At 42.0% G+C, this 20,635-nt stretch overlaps 2 protein-coding genes across 6 annotated transcripts; both read right to left on the bottom strand.

The window, feature by feature from the left end:
* Positions 1-1,296: 1,296 nt before the first annotated feature.
* On the bottom strand, positions 1,297-3,725 carry LOC112221667 (probable E3 ubiquitin-protein ligase DTX3). The gene is made up of 3 exons (XM_024383884.2): positions 3,219-3,725; positions 2,484-2,701; positions 1,297-2,238 (listed from the first exon to the last, which is right to left on the bottom strand). The coding sequence occupies exons 1-3, from the start codon at positions 3,558-3,560 to the stop codon at positions 2,160-2,162; spliced, it is 639 nt and encodes a 212-aa protein (XP_024239652.1). The 5' UTR covers positions 3,561-3,725; the 3' UTR covers positions 1,297-2,159.
* Positions 3,726-3,993: 268 nt separating this feature from the next.
* On the bottom strand, positions 3,994-19,996 carry dtx3 (deltex E3 ubiquitin ligase 3). Of its 5 annotated transcripts, XM_024383879.2 has the most exons (6): positions 19,595-19,996; positions 19,371-19,412; positions 16,531-17,197; positions 14,121-14,334; positions 8,536-8,753; positions 3,994-6,568 (listed from the first exon to the last, which is right to left on the bottom strand). In XM_024383879.2, exons 2-6 carry the CDS (start codon positions 19,381-19,383, stop codon positions 6,493-6,495), a joined length of 1,188 nt encoding a protein of 395 aa, XP_024239647.2. In that variant the 5' UTR covers positions 19,384-19,412; positions 19,595-19,996; the 3' UTR covers positions 3,994-6,492. The 5 variants fall into 5 exon arrangements, with proteins under 5 accessions (XP_024239647.2, XP_024239648.2, XP_024239650.2 ...); XM_024383880.2 differs by lacking the exon at positions 19,371-19,412; XM_024383882.2 differs by lacking the exon at positions 19,371-19,412 and having other exon boundaries at positions 19,850-19,995.
* Positions 19,997-20,635: the final 639 nt, after the last annotated feature.

Below are 20,635 nucleotides of genomic sequence, written 5' to 3'. Positions count from 1 at the left end.
GTCTTATACAGCTCTCTGGTCTTGGCCATTGTGGAGAGGTTGGTGTCTGTTTGATTGAGTGTGTGGACAGGTCTTTTATACAGGTAACGAGTTCAAACAGGTGCAGTTAATACAGGTAATGAGTGGGGAACAGGAGGGCTTCTTAAAGAAAAACTAACAGGTCTGTGAGAGCTGGAATTCTTAATGGTTGGTAGGTGATCAAATAATTGTCATGCAATAAAATGCAAATTAATTACTTAAAAATCATACAATGTGATTTTCTGGATTTTTGTTTTAGATTCTGTCTCTCACAGTTGAAGTGTACCTATGATAAAAATTACAGACCTCTACATGCTTTGTAGGTAGGAAAACCTGCAAAAGGTGCAGCGTGGTAAGTATTCATTGTAATTTAATAAAGAATGAATACTGAAACAAGAACAATACACGAATAAAACGAACAGTCCTGAACGGTGCAACAAAACACAGAACAGAAAATAAACACCCACAACTCAAAAGTGAAACCAGGCTACCTAAGTATGATTCTCAATCAGAGACAACGATTGACAGCTGCCTCTGATTGAGAACCATACCAGGCCGAACACAGAAAATCACAAATTATAGAAAAAAGAACATAGACAACCCACCCAACTCACGCCCTGACCATTCTAAAACAAAGACATAACAAAGGAACTAAGGTCAGAACGTGACACATAATCAGTGGAGAAAAATACACATTTTTAAACAAATAAACTGCAACATAGTACTGAGAACACAACTTTCAGGCATCGAGTTAAAACCCACATCTTCGATGAACCATCTTAAAGCTATCCTACCATATACAGTGCCCTCCATAATTATGTATTTATTTTAATTTTATTAAACCTTCATTTAACTAGGCAAGTCAGTTAAGAACAAATTCATATTTACAATGATGGCCTACCCTGGCTAAACCCTAACGACGCTGGGCCAATTGTGCGCCGCCCTATGGAACTCCCAATCAAGGCCGGTTGTGATACAACCTAGAATTGAACCAGGGTCTGTCGTGACGCCTCTAGCACGGAGATGCAGTGACTTAGACCGCTGTGCCACTCGGGAGCACAAATACTTATTGGGACAATGAAAAATATGTTCTTCTTTTGGCTCTGTACTCCAAAAGTTTGGATTTGAAATTAAACAAAGACTGACTGCTTTAATTTGAGGGTACTTTCATCCATATCGGGTGACCCATTTAGAAATTACAGCACTTGGTCCCATTATTCATAGCACGCAATGACCTCATCAAGCTTGTGACCACAAATTTGTTGGATGCACTTGCTCTTTGTTTTGGTTGTTTCAGATTATTTTGTGCACAATAGTAAATAATGCACTGTCATTTTGAAGTCACTTTTAATTGTAAATAAGAATCAAATACTTTTCTTAACACTTCTAGTTGCACAAATATCACCCCCCCCACACACACACACAAAAAAAATATTTAAAAAAATAACTCCCCTGTTATTGTGACGGTGAGAGGATAACATGTCTTGGAGGTATGATATTTTTGTACGTCTGTAACCAACCTTTTTGGGAACAGTTGGCTACAATCATAACTGCTCAGTGTTGGGGAGTAGTGAACAACATGTTGTTCAACTAGTAATTTAACTACATTTTACAGTAGTTTGGTGGTAGTTGAACTGAATTCAAATCTAGGTAGTGTTTTCAGTAGTTAATTACTTTTCTTGCCATGTGGTGGTGTAGCTAACTACTGGGAAGCCACACTGTTTTGTTTTGCTAAAAGAAAAGAAAATATGGGCGAAGTAGGCAATACCTTCCTTTCTTAATTTGAAGTTGTGTTTAATAGGCCAAATTACACATTCTGTTAACATTTGACCAGTAAAGTGATCTGTTCTTGCAACTTGTAGTCTATAACATTTCAGATTTAAATTTGATAATTTTTCACAAAGTAGTTTTGATATAGTGTACTACTTTTTCAAAGTAACTTTAAGGAAACTATATTTTTCTTAAGGGCAGCTAAGCTTCTAGTGTGAATCGGTAGCTTGGTAAGCTATATTTTCAGTGTAGCTTCCCCAACACCGTTACTGCTCTTCTCGTCTTGTGTTTGATTCCTGAGCGTGACAATATGTATAGAATTTGAACTAAGAGCAGTTCTAGTTCTATGGTTTCATGAAGCTCCAGTGGAGTCAGCTCTCCTCTGTCACTCCCTTCAGACGAAGCTCCTCCTGGACCCGAGAGAGGTAGCCCGGGTCTGGATACCCGAAACTAACAAGGAGAAAAGAGAGAGGGCGTAACAACTTCAGTGTCATATTGATCTGCCATTTCAAAAACATGGCAATGTTCGAACGCTCTCGAATGTCAATAACACTGTTGCAACACCGTCAATCACTGATATGGGTCTTCATTAGACTTAGGGATAGAAATGTCACAATGGAACTTCAGGAGCATTCAAACCGTGTGTGAGTATTCTGATTCTATTTCCTCAGACTAGGATAGATAGGCCTACTTACAACTGTGGTCCTCCACTAATGTTGGTCTTGTGGTGTATGTCGTTCCATGTGATGGAGTTGTTGAGGCCGGTGGTGGCTGATGTCCCGATCGTGAAGATGAGCCTCCTGTGAAAGGCAGTCTGGAGCAGCCTCAGTACCTTCTCTCCTTCCTCACAGGCTGGCAGAAAGGCTGTCCTGGATGTGCTGCAGTACTTCTGACCCGGGTTCGGATGCTCAGGCTGGAGGGATGTGGCGAGAAAGAGGAATATCAATCAATCAACTGTGTCTATAAAACCATTTTCCACAGTAGCAAGGAAAAACTCCCAAGAAGGAAGAGACCTCAAGAGGAACCAAACTCAAAACCGGAGATGGGTCTTCTCCTCTGGCTCTAGGCCTAATCATGTTATTTCAAATAACTGACTGGTGGTGGTAAGATGAATCCTACTACTTATAATTAGGGCCTCATGGAGGATCACACTCCACCTTAGGTGATAAAGAAGTCAACAGCTAATCTGTCTGGCATGACATCACCAGCAAGACTGTAATGCCATGGAGGGGCAGTACCAAAGCAATACATCGACTTTCATAAAAGGGCTTTCAAGAACAACATTAAGATGAATCTCCGACTATACGCATGGCCCTTTCATCTTCAAGTCAATTGTGGCACAATGTCTATTGACACTTTCAATTCTGCGATACAATATAAGGCCCATCTGCGTCACATATAAAGTAAACATGGGCTACAATAAATCTCACCCCTTGTACTCCGGCTGGAAAGTGATAATCAATCGTGATATGTCCATTCCCCTCCTCATAGCCAGGTAAACACTGCCAGTTGCGTCTCACTGTCATGATCCCGTTCCGGGGCTGCGTTCCTTCGTAGGTCCCGTGAAAACTATTACATACCGGACATGCGGGTTTAATTTTGAAAAACGAGTCAATACAACTTGAACAGAACGAGTGAGAACATTTTAAAGTTATCTTTTCCTGAAAACTATCCATGCATATTATGCAATGGTCCTCCTCGTCGCAGCCGAGTCGCTGCTCTGTTGCAGAAGTACATCTGTCGCCTATGTTGGAGAATCTAGATGATGTCATTATAGATTAAGCGTTTGAGGACATTTTGTACATAGCTAATTTGAGAAGAAAGAGGAAACAGGAAAAAACAGAAAACAGGAAAACGCAAAGTCATCTGACCAACTCGTCTGAGCTGAACTATGATTTTCAGGAAGAGGACTATGTCGACAGAAAGAGGACTAAAGCCTCCCACATCTAGTCATTACCATACGTCACCCGTTGCTAATGTTCGACAGAAGGCACAATGTAAGTGTAACGTTCCACTTCAATAGTGTGCACTACCATGCGTAAACCAAGAAATAGGATATCTTCCTGAGGGTTGAGTTGTGTTACAACCATAAATAGTCTTGCTATAATATTCCAATATGTAGTGAAAAACATGTGATCATAAATGTCAGATTTGTACTGAGGCTATTTACATCATATGAAATCAATAATTAACACCACCACCATAAACAGAACATAACCTTTTTTATTCAAGTATTAAAATGTAAAGCACATAATTGTTTAACATCAACAGACAAACACAAATGAACACAATTAGAAAAGCACATCTTTAACTTTTCACAATCAATTGGCAACACAATCCTTTTCAGTATTCATTCCCCTGCCTGTACCCCAACCCCCGGTTCACTTACATAGTTTACTGCATAGAAATATTTGCGTGGTAGCTTGATTTGAACTACTATTCCGGTCTCTCAAAGATATTCAAGTTGGTCCCTAAACAATAAAAATACAAAGAGATGGGGGGAAAGGCCAAGTCACAAATGGCACCCTATGTAGTGCACTACTTTTGCTATCATAAATAGGGTGCCGTTTGGGTCGAAGCAAGGGATATTTAATGTATGGGCCAAGTAAATTCTTTCACATCATCCAAATGCAGACAAATAAGAGGTTAACACTGACTATTTGCATATTCTTCTAATCAAAAGGTATTTTATTTATAAATCACTCACACACAGCTTGATCATATGAGTGAGACTACATTTTTGGACTACGTCGACTGTTTATAACAAAGGTTACGTCAAATACACATCCGTTTCTATATTCTCAAACTGTAGAAAGGCAGACAAAGCACAAACATAATTCCTGCTGCGGCTGACCCTCCCAATAACAATTTGATACAGTCTACTAAAGAATTGCTTATCATTCGTTAGTATCAACATGCTACATTTTCTTCAAAACTTGAATAGAAGGCACGCTAACAATGAGAAATGTATCAAAACAAGGTAATTAAATAAATCACTGACAATACACCTATAAGGGACTGCAGTATTCTCCTTAACATTTTCATATTACAGGTACTTATTGTTAATCCTAGATTATCTCTTAAGACAAACTTTAATAGACACCTCTTTATTTGAGTCACTTCTTTATTTATGAGACAATCAAACATCTGGTCAGACAGGGCTGGCGTCCAAAATGGCACCCTATTCCCGACACAGTACACTACTTTTAACCAGTCCTATGGGTCCTATATAGTGCACCACTTTTGACCAGAGCCCTATGGGCCCCTATCAGCACTCGTGCACTATATTGGGAATAGAGTGCCATTTCAGACACATAGTTAATTATTTCAGAGCCCTTTTGTCTTTGATTTGGTTTAAGTGGTTCGACATCTTGCCCTTCTCATTTGACATCATCGTGTAAATCTGGTCATTAGGAAACGAGGACCAATGACTGACTGGACATCAAACTGAACTGAACTCAAAGCAGTTCAAAACCTGGTTCCGTATTCATAAAAAGAGTCTCAAGAGTACGAGTGCTGATCTAGGATCAGGGTCCCTCATTTATTCATTATGATTTAAAAAAGGCCACACCGATCCTAGACCAGCACAAATAGAAAACCTTCCTATGTGAAGAAATCAAAGGAGAGGAAGATCAAAAGGAAAATGAAGGGCTCAAAGCAAATTGACATCAACTTCTAGCTTACCAGGCTATTAGCTTCAGGGCTGTTAACGACTAACACCTCCCCGATTTGCTCAGAGCACTATTCCATAGACTAGTCTTCCCTGAAAAGGTAGCAGAGAACCATGATCATTCTAATGATATGCAGAGATCAACCAGGCCTCCACTGAACGACTGACCGACTCCCTTGGTCAAAGTGCCTGCGAGTGCTTTAGATTGCAACGTCTTTTAGAGAAATTAAATTATTTAGTTCAAAGCTTTCTATTGAAGCAGACAGTGCTATTCTGCCTGCCACCTATCTCAGATATGGTCTTTATACAAACTAAGTAACAGGTTATCACGGGAAAATAATTAAAGAAAAAGATAATTATTCTACGAACGTACTGGAAAGACCACCAATAATGTGCGCTTGCAACTGGTAAATAAAGAACGTGTCCCCCAGCATGGAAATAAAGATATCAGGCAAAATAGACTTCTCTTTTACTTAGATTTCAAAATAATATTTAAGCACTTATTATTACTTATCAACTTATTAAATCCCTATATTATAACTGCTCGGATGAGTTCAGCAAAAAAATGTCCTGCTATTGTCAACACCAGGTGAAAGGTAGAGGATTGTGTCACACAGAAAATCACATTGCTCTCACTTTTATGCTTTCTTCCACACAAAGTGCTGCTGGATTGAGCAGAAGATAGATACCTAACACAGGAACACAAGGGTGAAACCAAAATTCCACTTAAGACAAATTTTCACTTCCACTTAAGTTGAATGGTCTCCCATTGACATCAATGCATGATTAAATGAAAATTCAATTTAAGTGGAAGTTAGGATTTTCCACATAAAAGAGGTCTTGGAGTGATACGAGAGTCTTGTAGTCCTGTTTCTGCTGTGGAGCTAAAAGCCCTGTCCCCTGTCGAATTCATCCACAGCCCTGCTGGGTCTAGGTCCAGGAGCCTGCAGCCTAGCAAACACCAGCAGCAGGACAGCTAGAGGTTCCTAGAATTCCTAGTGTTCCTAGAATGGAACATTCTGAAATCTGGACGGTCAGTCCGCAGTGATGCCTTTCTCTCGGAGTTCCTCAGTCACTCTCACCAGGTAAGTGGGGTCTGGGTAGCCAAAGCTGCCAGGGGAGATGAAATAAAAACACCATTAGCATGCCATTGAGAGTTGTCATCGCAGGAACAGCTAGAGTGCCTTCTATGAGCAAATGGCCAACAGAAATCATAATTGAACCTCTCACCACATGCTCAAAACATAGATAGCTTTCTTGTTCGGTCACATCTCATAAGACTAAAGCCATGTGATTCTATGTAACTTGCAAGTGATTGAGTGAAAAAGAGTTAAGAGATGCAGTGGGGCAAAAAAGTATTTAGTCAGCCACCAATTGTGCAAGTTCTCCCACTTAAAAAGATGAGACCTGTAATTTTCATCATATGTACACTTCAACTATGACAGACAAAATGAGAAAAAAAAATCCAGAAAATCACATTTGTAGGATTTTTAATGAATTTATTTGCAAATTATGGTGGAAAATAAGTATTTGGTCACCTACAAACAAGCAAGATTTCTGTCTCTCACAGACCTGTAACTTCTTCTTTAAGAGGCTCCTCTGTCCTCCACTCGTTACCTGTATTAATGGCACCTGCTTGAACTTATCAGTATAAAAGACACCTGTCCACAACCTCAAACAGTCACACTCCAAACTCCACTAAGGCCAAGACCAAAGAGCTGTCAAAGGACACCAGAAACAAAATTGTAGACCTGCACCAGGCTGGGAAGACTGAATCTGCAATAGGTAAGCAGCTTGGTTTGAAAAAAATAAACTGTGGGAGCAATTATTAGGAAATGGAAGACATACAAGACCACTGATAATCTCCCTCGATCTGGGGCGCCACGCAAGATCTCACCCCGTGGGGTCAAAATGATCACAAGAACGGTGAGCAAAAATCCCAGAACCACACAGGGGGACCTAGTGAATGACCTGCAGAGAGCTGGGACCAAAGTAACAAAGCCTACTATCAGTAACACACTATGCCGCCAGGGACTCAAATCCTGCAGTGCCAGACGTGTCCCCCTGCTTAAGCCAGTACATGTCCAGGCCCGTCTGAAGTTTGCTAGAGAGCATTTGGATGATCCAGAAGAAGATTGGGAGAATGTCATATAGTCAGATGAAACCAAAATATAACTTTTTGGTAAAAACTCAACTCGTCGTGTTTGGAGGACAAAGAATGCTGAGTTGCATCCAAAGAACACCATACCTACTGTGAAGCATGGGGGTGGAAACATCATGCTTTGGGGCTGTTTTTCTGTAAAGGGATCAGGACGACTGATCCGTGTAAAGGAAAGAATGAATGGGGCCATGTATCGTGAGATTTTGAGTGAAAACCTCCTTCCATCAGCAAGGGCATTGAAGATGAAACGTGGCTGGGTCTTTCAGCATGACAATGATCCCAAACACACCGCCCGGGCAACGAAGGAGTGGCTTCGTAAGAAGCATTTCAAGGTCCTGGAGTGGCCTAGCCAGTCTCCAGATCTCAACCCCATAGAAAATCTTTGGAGGGAGTTAAAAGGCCGTGTTGCCCAGCAACAGCCCCAAAACATCACTGCTCTAGAGGAGATCTGCATGGAATGGGCCAAAATACCAGCAACCGTGTGTGAAAACCTTGTGAAGACTTACAGAAAACGTTTGACCTCTGTCATTGCCAACAAAGGGTATATAACAAAGTATTGAGATAAACATTTGTTATTGACCAAATACTTAATTTCCACCATAATTTGAAAATAAATTGATTTAAAAAATCCTACAATGTGATTTTCTGGATTTTTTCACCCTCATTTTGTCTGTCATAGTTGAAGTGTACCTATGATGAAAATTATAGGCCTCATCTTTTTAAGTGGGAGTACTTGCACAAATGGTGGCTGACTAATTACTTTTTTGCCCCATTGTATACATACATTTATCACTAGATAATGAGTGAAATTTGTAAAAATAAAACAAATATTTTTTAAAAGGTACTGTCACATCTCACATCTTAGAAACACACTAAAATCTCCATTAGCCTTCAGTAAAGACAGGCGTTTCCATACCAGCGTGGTCCGCCCCATATGGAGGTTTTGTGGTGGATGTCATTCCAGGTAATGACGTTATGCATTCCCGTAGTCATGGAGGTCCCTATAGTGAAGATGAGGCGCTGCTCAAAGGCCCGGCGGAGCAGGCCCAGGACCCGGTTCCCCTCTGGGCTGTCTGGGAGGTAAGCCACGCGGTCCGTACCCGGGTAGCTTACACCAGGGTTAGGGTGCTCCGGCTGCATGACCCAGGCATAATTCAGAGGAAAGTTTGAAAAACAAAAAATTAGAACAGGAACAAAAATTAGATTTTATTTTTATATATATATATATATATATATATATATATATCATTCTGTTGTGCAAATGGAATAGACAACAGGTGGAAATTATAGGCAAGACACCCCCAATAAAAGGAGTGGTTCTGCAGGTGGTGACCACAGACCACTTCTCAGTTCCTATGCTTCCTGGCTGATGTTTTGGTCACTTTTGAATGCTGGCGGTGCTTTCACTCTAGTGGTAGCATGAGACGGAGTCTACAACCCACACAAGTGGCTCAGGTAGTGCAGCTCATCCAGGATGGCACATCAATGCGAGCTGTGGCAAGAAGGTTTGCTGTGTCTGTCAGCGTAGTGTCCAGAGCATGGAGGCGCTATCAGGAGACAGGCCAGTACATCAGGAGACGTGGAGGAGGCCGTAGGAGGGCAACAACCCAGCAGCAGGACCGCTACCTCCGCCTTTGTGCAAGGAGGAGCACTGCCAGAGCCCGGCAAAATGACCTCCAGCAGGCCACAAATGTGCATGTGTCTGCTCAAACGGTCAGAAACAGACTCCATGAGGGTGGTATGAGGGCCTGCCGTCCACAGGTGGGGGTTGTGCTTACAGCCAAACACCGTGCAGGACGTTTGGCATTTGCCAGAGAACACCAATATTGGCAAATTCGCCACTGGCGCCCTGTGCTCTTCACAGATGAAAGCAGGTTCACACTGAGCACGTGACAGTCTGGAAACGCCGTGGAGAACGTTCTGCTGCCTGCAACATCCTCCAGCATGACCGGTTTGGCGGTGGGTCAGTCATGGTGTAGGGTGACATTTCTTTGGGGGGCCGAACAGCCCTCCATGTGCTCGCCAGAGGTAGCCTGACTGCCATTAGGTACCGAGATGAGATCCTCAGACCCCTTGTGAGACCATATGCTGGTGCGGTTGGCCCTGGGTTCCTCCTAATGCAAGACAATGCTAGACCTCATGTGGCTGGAGTGTGTCAGCAGTTCCTGCAAGAGGAAGGCATTGATGCTATGGACTGGCCCGCCCATTCCCCAGACCTGAATCCAATTGAGCACATCTGGGACATCATGTCTCGCTCCATCCACCAACGCCACATTGCACCACAGACTGTCCAGGAGTTGGCGGATGCTTTAGTCCAGGTCTGGGAGGAGATCCCTCAGGAGACCATCCGCCACCTCATTAGGAGCATGCCCAGGCGTTGTAGGGAGGTCATACAGGCACGTGGAGGCCACACACACTACTGAGCCTCATTTTGACTTGTTTTAAGGACATAACATCAAAGCCTGTAGTGTGGTTTTCCACTTGAATTTTGAGTGTGACTCCAAATCCAGACCTCCATGGGTTGATACATTTGATTTCCATTGATAATTTGTGTGATTTTGTTGTCAGCACATTCAACTATGTAAAGAAAAAAGTAGTTAATAAGAATATTTCATTCATTCAGATCTAGGATGTGTTATTTTAGTGTTCCCTTTATTTTTTTGAGCAGTGTATATACGTACACACATACGCACACACACAGATACAGTAACCACAAAAATGGTGTTAAGTGGTATAGAAATTCAATAACATTACTTCAAGCATGGCATGTTTTCATTGAAATATCCAAGCTTTTTGTTAAGACAAACATATGGGTAAGATACTAATTGAGTGCCCAGTTATGAAAGATATGCTATTCCTGGATTTTCATAGCCCCAGGAAAACTGTAGTGTATGAATGTGTATGAATTGTCTTAAGTGCAAGGAGACCTGAAATGGACTTAAAATGATCCCACCACACCGGCACGCACGGTGGTGAAGGTGGCACAACAGAAAATCTTCAACCTCAGGTGGCTTAAGAAATTTGGCATGGCTCATAAGACCCTCACAAACGTCTACAGATGCACAATTGAGAGCATTTTGTCGGGCTGCATCACCTCCTGGTACGGCAACTGCACGTCTCTCCAGAGAGTGGTGAGGTCAGCCCAACACATCACTGGGGGCACGCTGCCTGCCCTCTAGGACATTAACAGCACTCAAATCAAAGTTTATTTGTCACGTGTGCCAGATACAACAGGTGTAGACCTTACAGTGAAATGCTTACTTACAGGCTCTAACCAATCGTGCGGAAAAAAAGGTAGGTGTGTAGGTAAGTAAGTAAAGAAATAAAACAGTAAAAATACATTTGAATATAAGAGAAGCAAGGCTATATACAGACACAGGTTAGACACAGGCTTATTGAGGTAGTAGTATGTATATGTAGGTATAGTTAAGGTGACTATGCATATATGATGAACAGAGAGTAGCAGTAGCGTAAAAGAGGGGTTGGTGGGGGAGGCACACAATGCATATAGTCCGGGTCACCATTGGTTACCTGTTCAGAAGTCTTATGGCTTGGGGGTAAAAACTGTTGAGAAGCCTTTTTGTCCTAGACTTAGCACTCCGGTACCGCTTGCCATGCGGTAGTAGAGAGAACAGTCTATGACTGGGGAGGCTGGGGTCTTTGACAACTCTGTGCCAAAGGAAGGCCAAAAAGAACATTAAAGGACCTTAGCCACCCGAGCCAAGATCGGTTTACTCTGCTACCATGTAGCAGACAGAGACGGTGCAGGTGCATCAGAGCCGAGACCAAGAGACCAGGCCATCAGACTGTTGAACAATTATCACTAGCCAGCTAACTGCCTGAAACTAAGCCCTGCATATTGAGACTAATGCCCCATGTACAGTGCATTCGGAAAAATATTCAGACACATTCACTTTTTCCACATTTTAAGTTACAGCCGTAACCTAAAATGGATTCGTTATTTATTTTTTTACCTCAACCTAAACACAATGCCCCATAATGACAAAGCAAAAACAGGTTTAGAAACGTTTGCAAATGTATTTTTAAAAAACTAAAAGAAACTGAAATAGCACATTTACATAAGTAAACCCTTTACTCAGTACTTTGTAAAAGCACCATTACAGCCTCGAGTCTTCTTGGGTATGACGCTACAAGCTTGGCACACCTGAGTTTCTTCCATTCTTCTTTTCAGATCCTCTCGAGCTCTGTCAGGTTGGATGGGGATCGCTGCACAGCTATTTTCAGGTCTCTCCAGAGATGTTCCATCGGGTTCAAGTCCGGGCTCTGGTTGGGCCACTCAAGGACACTCAAGAGACTTGTCTCGAAGCCACTCCTGCGTTGTCTTAGCTGTGTGCTTAGGGTCATTGTCCTGTTGGAAGGTGAACCTTCACCCCAGTAGGAGGTCCTGAGAGCTCTGGAGCAGGTTTTCATCAAGGATTTCTGGAGGAAACCTGGCACCATCCCTACGGTAAAGCATGTTGGTGGCAGCATCATGCTGTGATTTTCAGCGGCAGGGTTTGGGAGACTAGTCAGGATTGAGGGAAAGATGAATGGAGCACAGCTCTGTGCACCGTTGCTGCCACCAACATGCTTTACCGTAGGGATGGTGTCAGGTTTCCTCCAGACGTGAAGCTTGGCATTCAGGCCAAAGAGTTTAATCTTGGTTTCATCAGACCAGAGAATCTTGTTTGTCAAGGTCTGAGAGTCTTTAGGTGCTTTTTGGAAAACTCCAAGCAGGCTGTCATGTGCCTTTCACCGAGGAGTGGCTTCTGTTTGGCCACTACCATAAAGGCCTGATTAGTTGAGTGCTGCAGAGATGGTTGTCCTTCTGGAAGGTTCTCCCATCTCCACAGAGGAACTCTGGAGCTCTGTCAGTGACCATTGGGTTCTTGGTCACCTCCCTGACCGAGGCCCTTCTCCCCCGATTGCTCAGTTTGGCCGGGCGGGCAGCTCTAGGAAGAGTCTTGGTGGTTCCAAACTTCTTCCAATTTAGAATGATGGAGGCCACTATGTTCTTGGGGACCTTCAATGCTGCAGATTTGTTTTGGTACCTTTCCCCAGATCTGTGCTTCTACATTCCTGTCCCGGAGCTCTACGGACAATTCCTTTGAACTCATGGCTTGGTTTTTGCTCTGACATGCACTGTCAACTATGGGACTTCACATAGACAGGTGTGTGCCTTTCCAAATCATATCCAATCAATTGAATTTACCACAGGTAAATGTAGAAACATCAAGGATGATCAATGGAAACAGAATGCTCAATTTCGAGTCTCATAGGAAAGGGCCTGAATACTTATATAAATATATATATATATTTTTTAAGGGGTCTGAATATTTTGCGAATGCGCTGTATATAGAGTAATTGAACACTGGTCACCACATATTCTGTTTATGGGTCTTTGTATAAATAAATTGGGGCCATTGCGTGACATTGGAATCAATTTCAAAATGGTTTGAAATAAAAAATGATTTTCATGCAGTTACACGCGCACTTAGGGGAATAAAAGTAAATGTATGCAAAATGGCTCATAACTCTAGCTATACAACATAGACCTAAGACTATACATCCTTTAAGCACGGTTCATACAGATAACTGGCTACAATAATTACAACTTTTCACCACCAAATGGTTGAAATGTCTGATTTTTAAGCTAGGCCTATTCCAGTACTTCATTTCTGAGCTCCAAATTCAAGTAGACTACTTCAAGCTCCTTGTAGTTTAAAACTGCAGCTCTAACATGGAAAACAAAATTGATTTGTCAGGTTATTTCATTACCAGATCATATTGTCAATAAACCCACTACGCTATGTAATTTGTCGTCATTGTATCCAAAATAATTAATAGGAATAGCGTTGGGTGTTGTGCAATAGTCTATCCTACACAATTGCGCACAGTAGACTGTGTCCAATCCTAGGCACAAAAACAAGTGGGAAAAAATTAACTCATTACCTTTCCTGTTAAATCTAACGAGACCCTGCTGTAAGTCAATCAGACAACAGATAATCAACATCAATTCTCTAAGGATATTCGATCCAATGTGGATTCAGGCACAATGGTCTTAACCTGCATAATGAATGAGAATCCAAAATATTCTGGACACTCCTCGCAAACAATTGACTCAAATTATGTCAATTAGCCTATCAAAAGCTTCTAAAACCATGACATCATTTTCTGGAATATTCCAAGTTGTTTAAAGGCACGGTCAACTTGTATGTACAAAGTGTATGTAAAACTTCTGACCCACTGGAATTGTGATACAGTGAATTATAAGTGAAATAATCTGTCTATAAACAATTTTTGGAAAAATTACTTGTGTCATGCACAAAGTAGATGTCCTAACCGACTTCCCAAAACTATAATTTGTTAACTAGAAATTTGTGGCGTGGTAGAAAAACAAGTTTTAATGACTCCAACCTAAGTGTATGTAAACTTCCGACTTCAACTGTTCCTCCTTGTGGTTTTTCTCATGAATGTGTTTCTTTTGTCATATATACTCACCGCCTGTAGACCAGGTGTGAAGCTATAGATGATGCAGATACACCCGTAGCCCTCGTGTCCCGACAACTCCAGATCTGGGTCCCTCTCCACCATCATAGTCCCGGAAGCCGGCTGATTCCCTATGAGCTGGCCGTACACCAGACGACACACCGGACATGCTCTCTTCACCTTGAAGGCCTGGTCCAGACATGACCGGCAGAATGTGTGGCCACACCTTGGGAGGGAGTGAGAGAGAATGGTTTTACTTTCAATTTTGAAAACATTACATACACTGCATGGCCTAGAGTATGTGGACACCTGCTCGTCAAACATAGGCATTAAAATTATGTTGGTCCCCACTTTGCTGCTAACAGCCTCCACTCTTCTGGGAAGGATTTTCACTACATGTTCAAACATTGCTACATGGACTCGCTTCCATTCAGCCACAAGAGCATTAGTGAGATCGGGTGATTAGGCCTGACTCGCAGTCGGCGTTCCAATTCATCCCAAAGGTGTTTGATGGGGTTGAGGTCAGGGCTCTGTGCAGGCCAGTCAAGTTCTTCCACACTGATCCACAAACCATTTCTGTATGGACCTTGCTTTGTGCACGGGGGCATCGTCACACTGAAACTGGAAAGGGCCTTCCCCAAACTGTTACCACAAAGTTGGAAGCATAGAAATGTCTAGAATGTCATTGTATGCTGTAGCGTTAAGATTTCCCTTCACTGGAACTAGGGGACCTAGCCCGAACCATGAAAAACAGCTTCAGACCATTATTCCTCCTCTGCCAAACTTTACAGTTGGCACTATGCATTTGGGCAGGTAGCGTTTTCCTGGCATCCGCCAAACCCAGATTCGTACGTCGGACTGCCAGAAGTGAAGCATGATTCATCACGCCAGAGAGCACGTTTCCGCTGCACGGTCTCCATGTACACGCACAGGGCCCTACACACAAGGCACACTGATACTCCAAACCACATACAAACAATCCATTTGCTGACACACATAATATGCACATACATTTATACTGACTCAACACACAGTCATATGTGCTGCAGCTTCTCTGTTTATCATATATCCTGATGCCTAGTTACTTTACCCCTATACATATCTATCTCTATCGATGCATATGCCTGCACATTGTAAATATGGTACTGGAACTGACCCTATATTCTCCGATACTTAGTTATTTTATACATTTCAAAAATGTATTATTATTTTTTACCTTAATTTAACTAGACAAGTCAGTCTTAGGGATAGGAGTCCCATCAACGGGACAGTTGTAAATCATGCAGCGCCGTGTCTCACAATTGCAGATTTGAGAGAAACAACAAATGTCGGTACATAGAAGTGTCTAACATTGGCTGAGAGCTTAAATTTGTCTTGTCTTGTTAATATAACTGCACTGTCCAATTTACAGTAGCTATTACTGCAAAAAAAATGCCATGCTATTGTTTGAGAGCTCCTAACAATAAAACAATTTTTTCACCGCGATAGGTTTGATAAATTCACCTCTGAAGGTGAAACGTGTAAATACTTGCTCTGATTTATCATCTAAAAGGGTCCCAGAGAGAACATAAAGTGTTATGTTAAAAAAAAAAACTAGGTGTTTTACAAATGTTGAACTTATAATATGGCTACTAATACTAGAAAAACTAAATCAAAGTCCAAGTATAAAGATTTTACAATATTCTTGCAGAAAAATGTAATGTGAATGTAAATGTCTCCTTCACGATTTGCCCAAATGTACCTGGGTGACTTCACACTAAATGTAGTATGAGAACTACATGACAAGTTATCCGTCTGAAACTATGCACATACACTGTTGCCATCTTGTGGACACCATCGGAATTACAACCAGAGTGATAGCTAGATTTGGAACCTTTCTGTTGCATTTCAAAGATGGTGGTAGAAGAAAAAAAAAAGGTTGTTTTTTTCTTTGTATTTTCTTCTACCAGATCTATTGTGTTATATTCTCCTACATTCAATTCACATTTCCACAAACTTCAAAGTGTTTCCTTTCAAATTGTACCAAGAATATGCATATTCTTGCTTCAGGGCCTGAGCTACAGGCAGTTAGATTTGGGCATGTCATTTTAGGCGAAAATTGAAAAAAAAAAGGGGATATCCCTAAGAAGTATGAACAAATTCTTATTTACAATGAACCCAGACAACCCTGGGCCAATTGTGGGCCACCTTATGGGCCTCCTAATCACGGCCGGATGTGATGCAGCCTCGATTCAAACCAGGTACTGCAGTGCCTGCACTGAGATGCAGTGTCTTAGACCACTGTGCCACTCGGGAGCCCTACCCTGTTATTTTTAGAATTACATTGTTATTGATTACTGCATTGTTGTGGTTAGAGCTCGCAAGAAAGGCATTTCACTGTACCTGTGCACATGACGTTAAAACTTTAAATATGTAGCTATACCTCTCCAGCGTGGTCCTCTCCACCATGTCTCCCATGCAGATGGAACATGAGGTGTGGTCGTCTGCTTCACTCTGGGAGTGGCTATGAGAAGATGCCATCATACTGCAGTTGACTTCCATGTTGTCCTGCTTCCTCTGTCCTGATGCATTGTGGGACATGCAGTTCATGGAATTCATGGAGTTGGAGAGGACCACACAGGCCTCATCCTCCGCAGGCTTCCTACACCTCTGCTGCTGCCTCTGAGAGCGTCTGGGCTGGGGAGGCTGAGGTGTTAGCAGGCTCCCCTCTCCATCCCCCTCCAGGACCCTCACCCCAACACAGGGCAGCACGGACCTCTTCCACTTAGGACCCCCCTCCTGTTTGCTCATCTCTTTCCGGGCACAGCGGCATAAGTCTATGAAGGACTTGCGTGTCTCATTGGAGATGGGTCCCCCCTCCATCATCCCTGGTCCTCCACCAGAACGGGAGCCCTCTACGGGGCGTAGCCGCACTGCGCAGCAGCCTCCCCGCTCCCCTCTGCGGATAATGCCTGCGCTGAGGCCCTGCTTGTCCTGGAAGTCTATGAGCCAGGGCCGGCCGGCGGCGGCCAAGTAGTCCCACACCGCTTGGGACACCAGAACCTCGTCGCTACCCTGCCCCGCACGCACACTCATTTCAACAGATGAAACTGCATAGGGAAACACAAGAGAGAAACCATTAGACACCAGTAGTGGTCGGTGACATTTAAGATGAGGGAGGAAGATTTTTTTTTAAATTATGAGCATGGCCTTATTTCTATTATAGCATATTGGATGAGTGTTATTCATATTCCATTCATACTGCTCAATAAAACATTGATAGGTTTAAGCTACTACATGATACTCAAATTTTCCCTATGACCATCATGAGGCTGCTACAACCTAGCCTATGAATAAACGTTTACAACGTAGGTGCTCAGGTTGAGAGAACATTATGAGTAATCAAGGTAACAGACCGACACATTCAATACCGCCTTGCAGACTCTTGCCTGCATCTAGCTGATCTAGGGCGTAATCATTAGTCCAACAGTTGCAAACGAGAGATTCTATTGGACAAATTCAGGTATATTTATCCAAGTTTCATTTGCTTCCGTTTAAGAAACAGATTTCAACAGAATTGGCAGAATGAACACACCCCTGATCATGAAAACAGTTCTTTCATAGCATCCACATACAAACATGATAATTTTGCTCATATAATTCTCTCTCGCATCAAAGCTCTCTCCTCCTCTCACCTTTTCCCTTCGCTTGTGGACTTCATAGCACAACACATCAACTGCCTGTGTCCAGGCAAAAAAAAAACTTTCCAAGCCAAACCTTCATAACATAACCGCTACACACAGCCTACATAGTTGTCAACATATTAGCACATGTCGTTCATTTTTAAAGAAATTAATTTGTTCAAAACTGTAAAACCATTGTCTTTCATTCTCTTTGAGTCACATTTTATGCACTGCAATGCTAGCTAGCTGTAGCTTATGCTTTTAGAACTACATTTAAACTCTGATCCTTTGACTGAGTAGACAACATATATTAATGCTGCAAGTGCTCTGATAGGTTGGAGGACGTCCTCCAGGAGTTTTCATTATTGCTGTCCAAATCTATGAAAGGGGGTGAGAACCATGAGCTTCCTAGATGTTGTATTGAAGTCAATGTACCCAGAGGAGGACGTAAACTAACTGTCCTCAGGCTACACCATGGTGCTGACCCACAGAGTGCTGTTTAAGCTACTGTAGACCTTTGCAAAACAGTGTGTTTTAATAAATTATTTGGTGAATATATTTAGTAGTTTTATATAAAAACTAATGTTTCACTATTTCAAAAAAGCCATGAAATGGCTGTTAGACACATATTCAAGCCATTAAAGGAAAATATGTAATGCTAAACTTATTACACCGGGATGAGACCGTACTGTAAGCAGGGAATTGAACCCGTAATCTGTTGTACGTGTCATGCTCTACTAACTGAGCCATACAGGACCAACAAAGTTTCTAATATATGTAATTCTCTTATTTCAGGCAATCCCAATATACTCTGAACATGTCACGTGAAAAAAGCAACATCAGGCAACATCCTTAATAGGCAACGTCAGAATTAAATGAACATAATTAGGGAGTTTGGCTGATCCCATATTCTGAAATGACTCATTTCAGTTCATAAAACTTTAAATGAACACAATGTAATTGACTCCTTCCTTAATCTGAATCATAACAGTGTAACAATGCACTGTTTACTAGCCTACCATGACAATAATGACAAATTAATGAGATGAGAACACCACGACTAGACTACATATACACAGTTTCCATTCGGTGCTCGAATGGACTGTTACAACAATAACAAAAAGCATGCAGCCAGGTTAAAATGTTGACTTGTGGATGTTCTTTGAACCAAAAACCGATTAAATCACTTATTTCTGCTGGTACATCGTTGCTACTCGGCCTACCGGTATGTTGCGTGAGGCAATGAAAGCAAGGTGTATGCACGGCGACGCAATACAGACAGAACGTTCGAATATCGCTAGTCTTAAACCACTACAAATAACAACTGTGAAACATGTCTGTTTTTGCGAGTGCTACCATTCCGCTTGAGCTCGTATGTTTGGTGTCAGTGGTCGCAGGACAAGTCAAAGCTACAACACGCTGGCTGGCATTATCGCGGCAGTGCTGAAATGGACGTATCAGCTGTTCTGAAATGCAGACTGAGTAAACAAAGGAAACTGAGGCTAGCTCAACCCGATCTTCTATCAACTGGTTGGTTGTGTGCAACGTTTGACCTCTGACAGTCATATGAAACAATTATAAATATTTATTAGACAGTTACCTTGTGATCCCATATATTCCCTTCAATCGAGAAAATATCCCCCTGTTGAACATGAAGAGAAAAACTGAAGTAGTACAAAACGTGACACGTCAGATTACTAGACAAATATTCGCTGACATTCGAGTTGCGCAGCTAGGAACCCGATGAATCTGTTCAAATTCCAAAGTGGAACGTCCATAATCATTTTACTAAATTAGAATGCGGTGTGGGGTGAACCGTCTCACCTTTTGCCGTAGCTGTCGGATGGGGTTTAGATTACGGAACTAACTAAATCATATATGGACATGGCCTGAAAATCGTGTGCTGCAGTGGATATGTTGATAACACGTATTTTGTAGTCAATATATACTTAGTATCCATTTGAATTTATCCGTAACGTAAGCTAACAATTAATCGAGTCCCCTTCTCCATACTCGAGGTTGTCTTCCTCTTTCCACGTCCTTGAGACACAGCCTAATACAAAATCAACCCCTACTTACATCATACACATTCTGAACTTTCACATAACCACGTTAGCTGTTTCATTATTATGACAACGGCGTACTCAAGAATATACGTATGGAAATTGTTTGTACTTTCAAGCCATGTCCAACAGTTTAATGACGAGAGACAACTGAAAGCAGGAAGTTCGTCATAGAACACTCCGTGATTGGTTAAAAATTGTTGGCAAGGAATTGGGGAGACTCAAGCATCTTCATTAGCAATCCATGGCAATCTACAGACAGAACTCTAAAAACAAATATGTACAGCGCATGCATTACCTTAGTGAAAATACTTATTTAACCTTGTTCCCAACATTTTCCCTAACATGCCACTATGCAAATGTAATGCCATTAGGAACCCTAACATGTAATCCATATTGCTTATATCTATAATAAAATTAACAGACATTTACCTCTATTCCTCAGCCCCAATATCTATATACCTCAGCCCACATACCCACACACCTAAACCCCATTACCCACACACCTCAAATCCATTACTCAAACCCCCATGTCCTAAACCTAACACCCATATGCCAATAGCCTAATATTGATACAATCAAGTACCGATACACCCATGTCTTAGCCCTAAATGCCCTATTTGTTACTCATAGACCCAGTTCCTTCGCCAATACATCTCATATCTGTTACTTGCCTATCCCAGCCCTGTTACCCACTTTCCTTAGGCCTGCATTCCCCAAATCGCCAACAGTAACCTATATCCAGCTATTCACTAGACACCCCAACGCTGTTATTTGCATATGTTAGTCCTGTGATCTCTGA

The sequence above is a fragment of the Oncorhynchus tshawytscha genome, linkage group LG22 (genome assembly GCF_018296145.1).
Source record: "Oncorhynchus tshawytscha isolate Ot180627B linkage group LG22, Otsh_v2.0, whole genome shotgun sequence".
In the NCBI taxonomy this organism is placed as follows: domain Eukaryota; kingdom Metazoa; phylum Chordata; class Actinopteri; order Salmoniformes; family Salmonidae; genus Oncorhynchus; species Oncorhynchus tshawytscha.
This window is presented reverse-complemented; position numbering and strand designations above follow the sequence as displayed.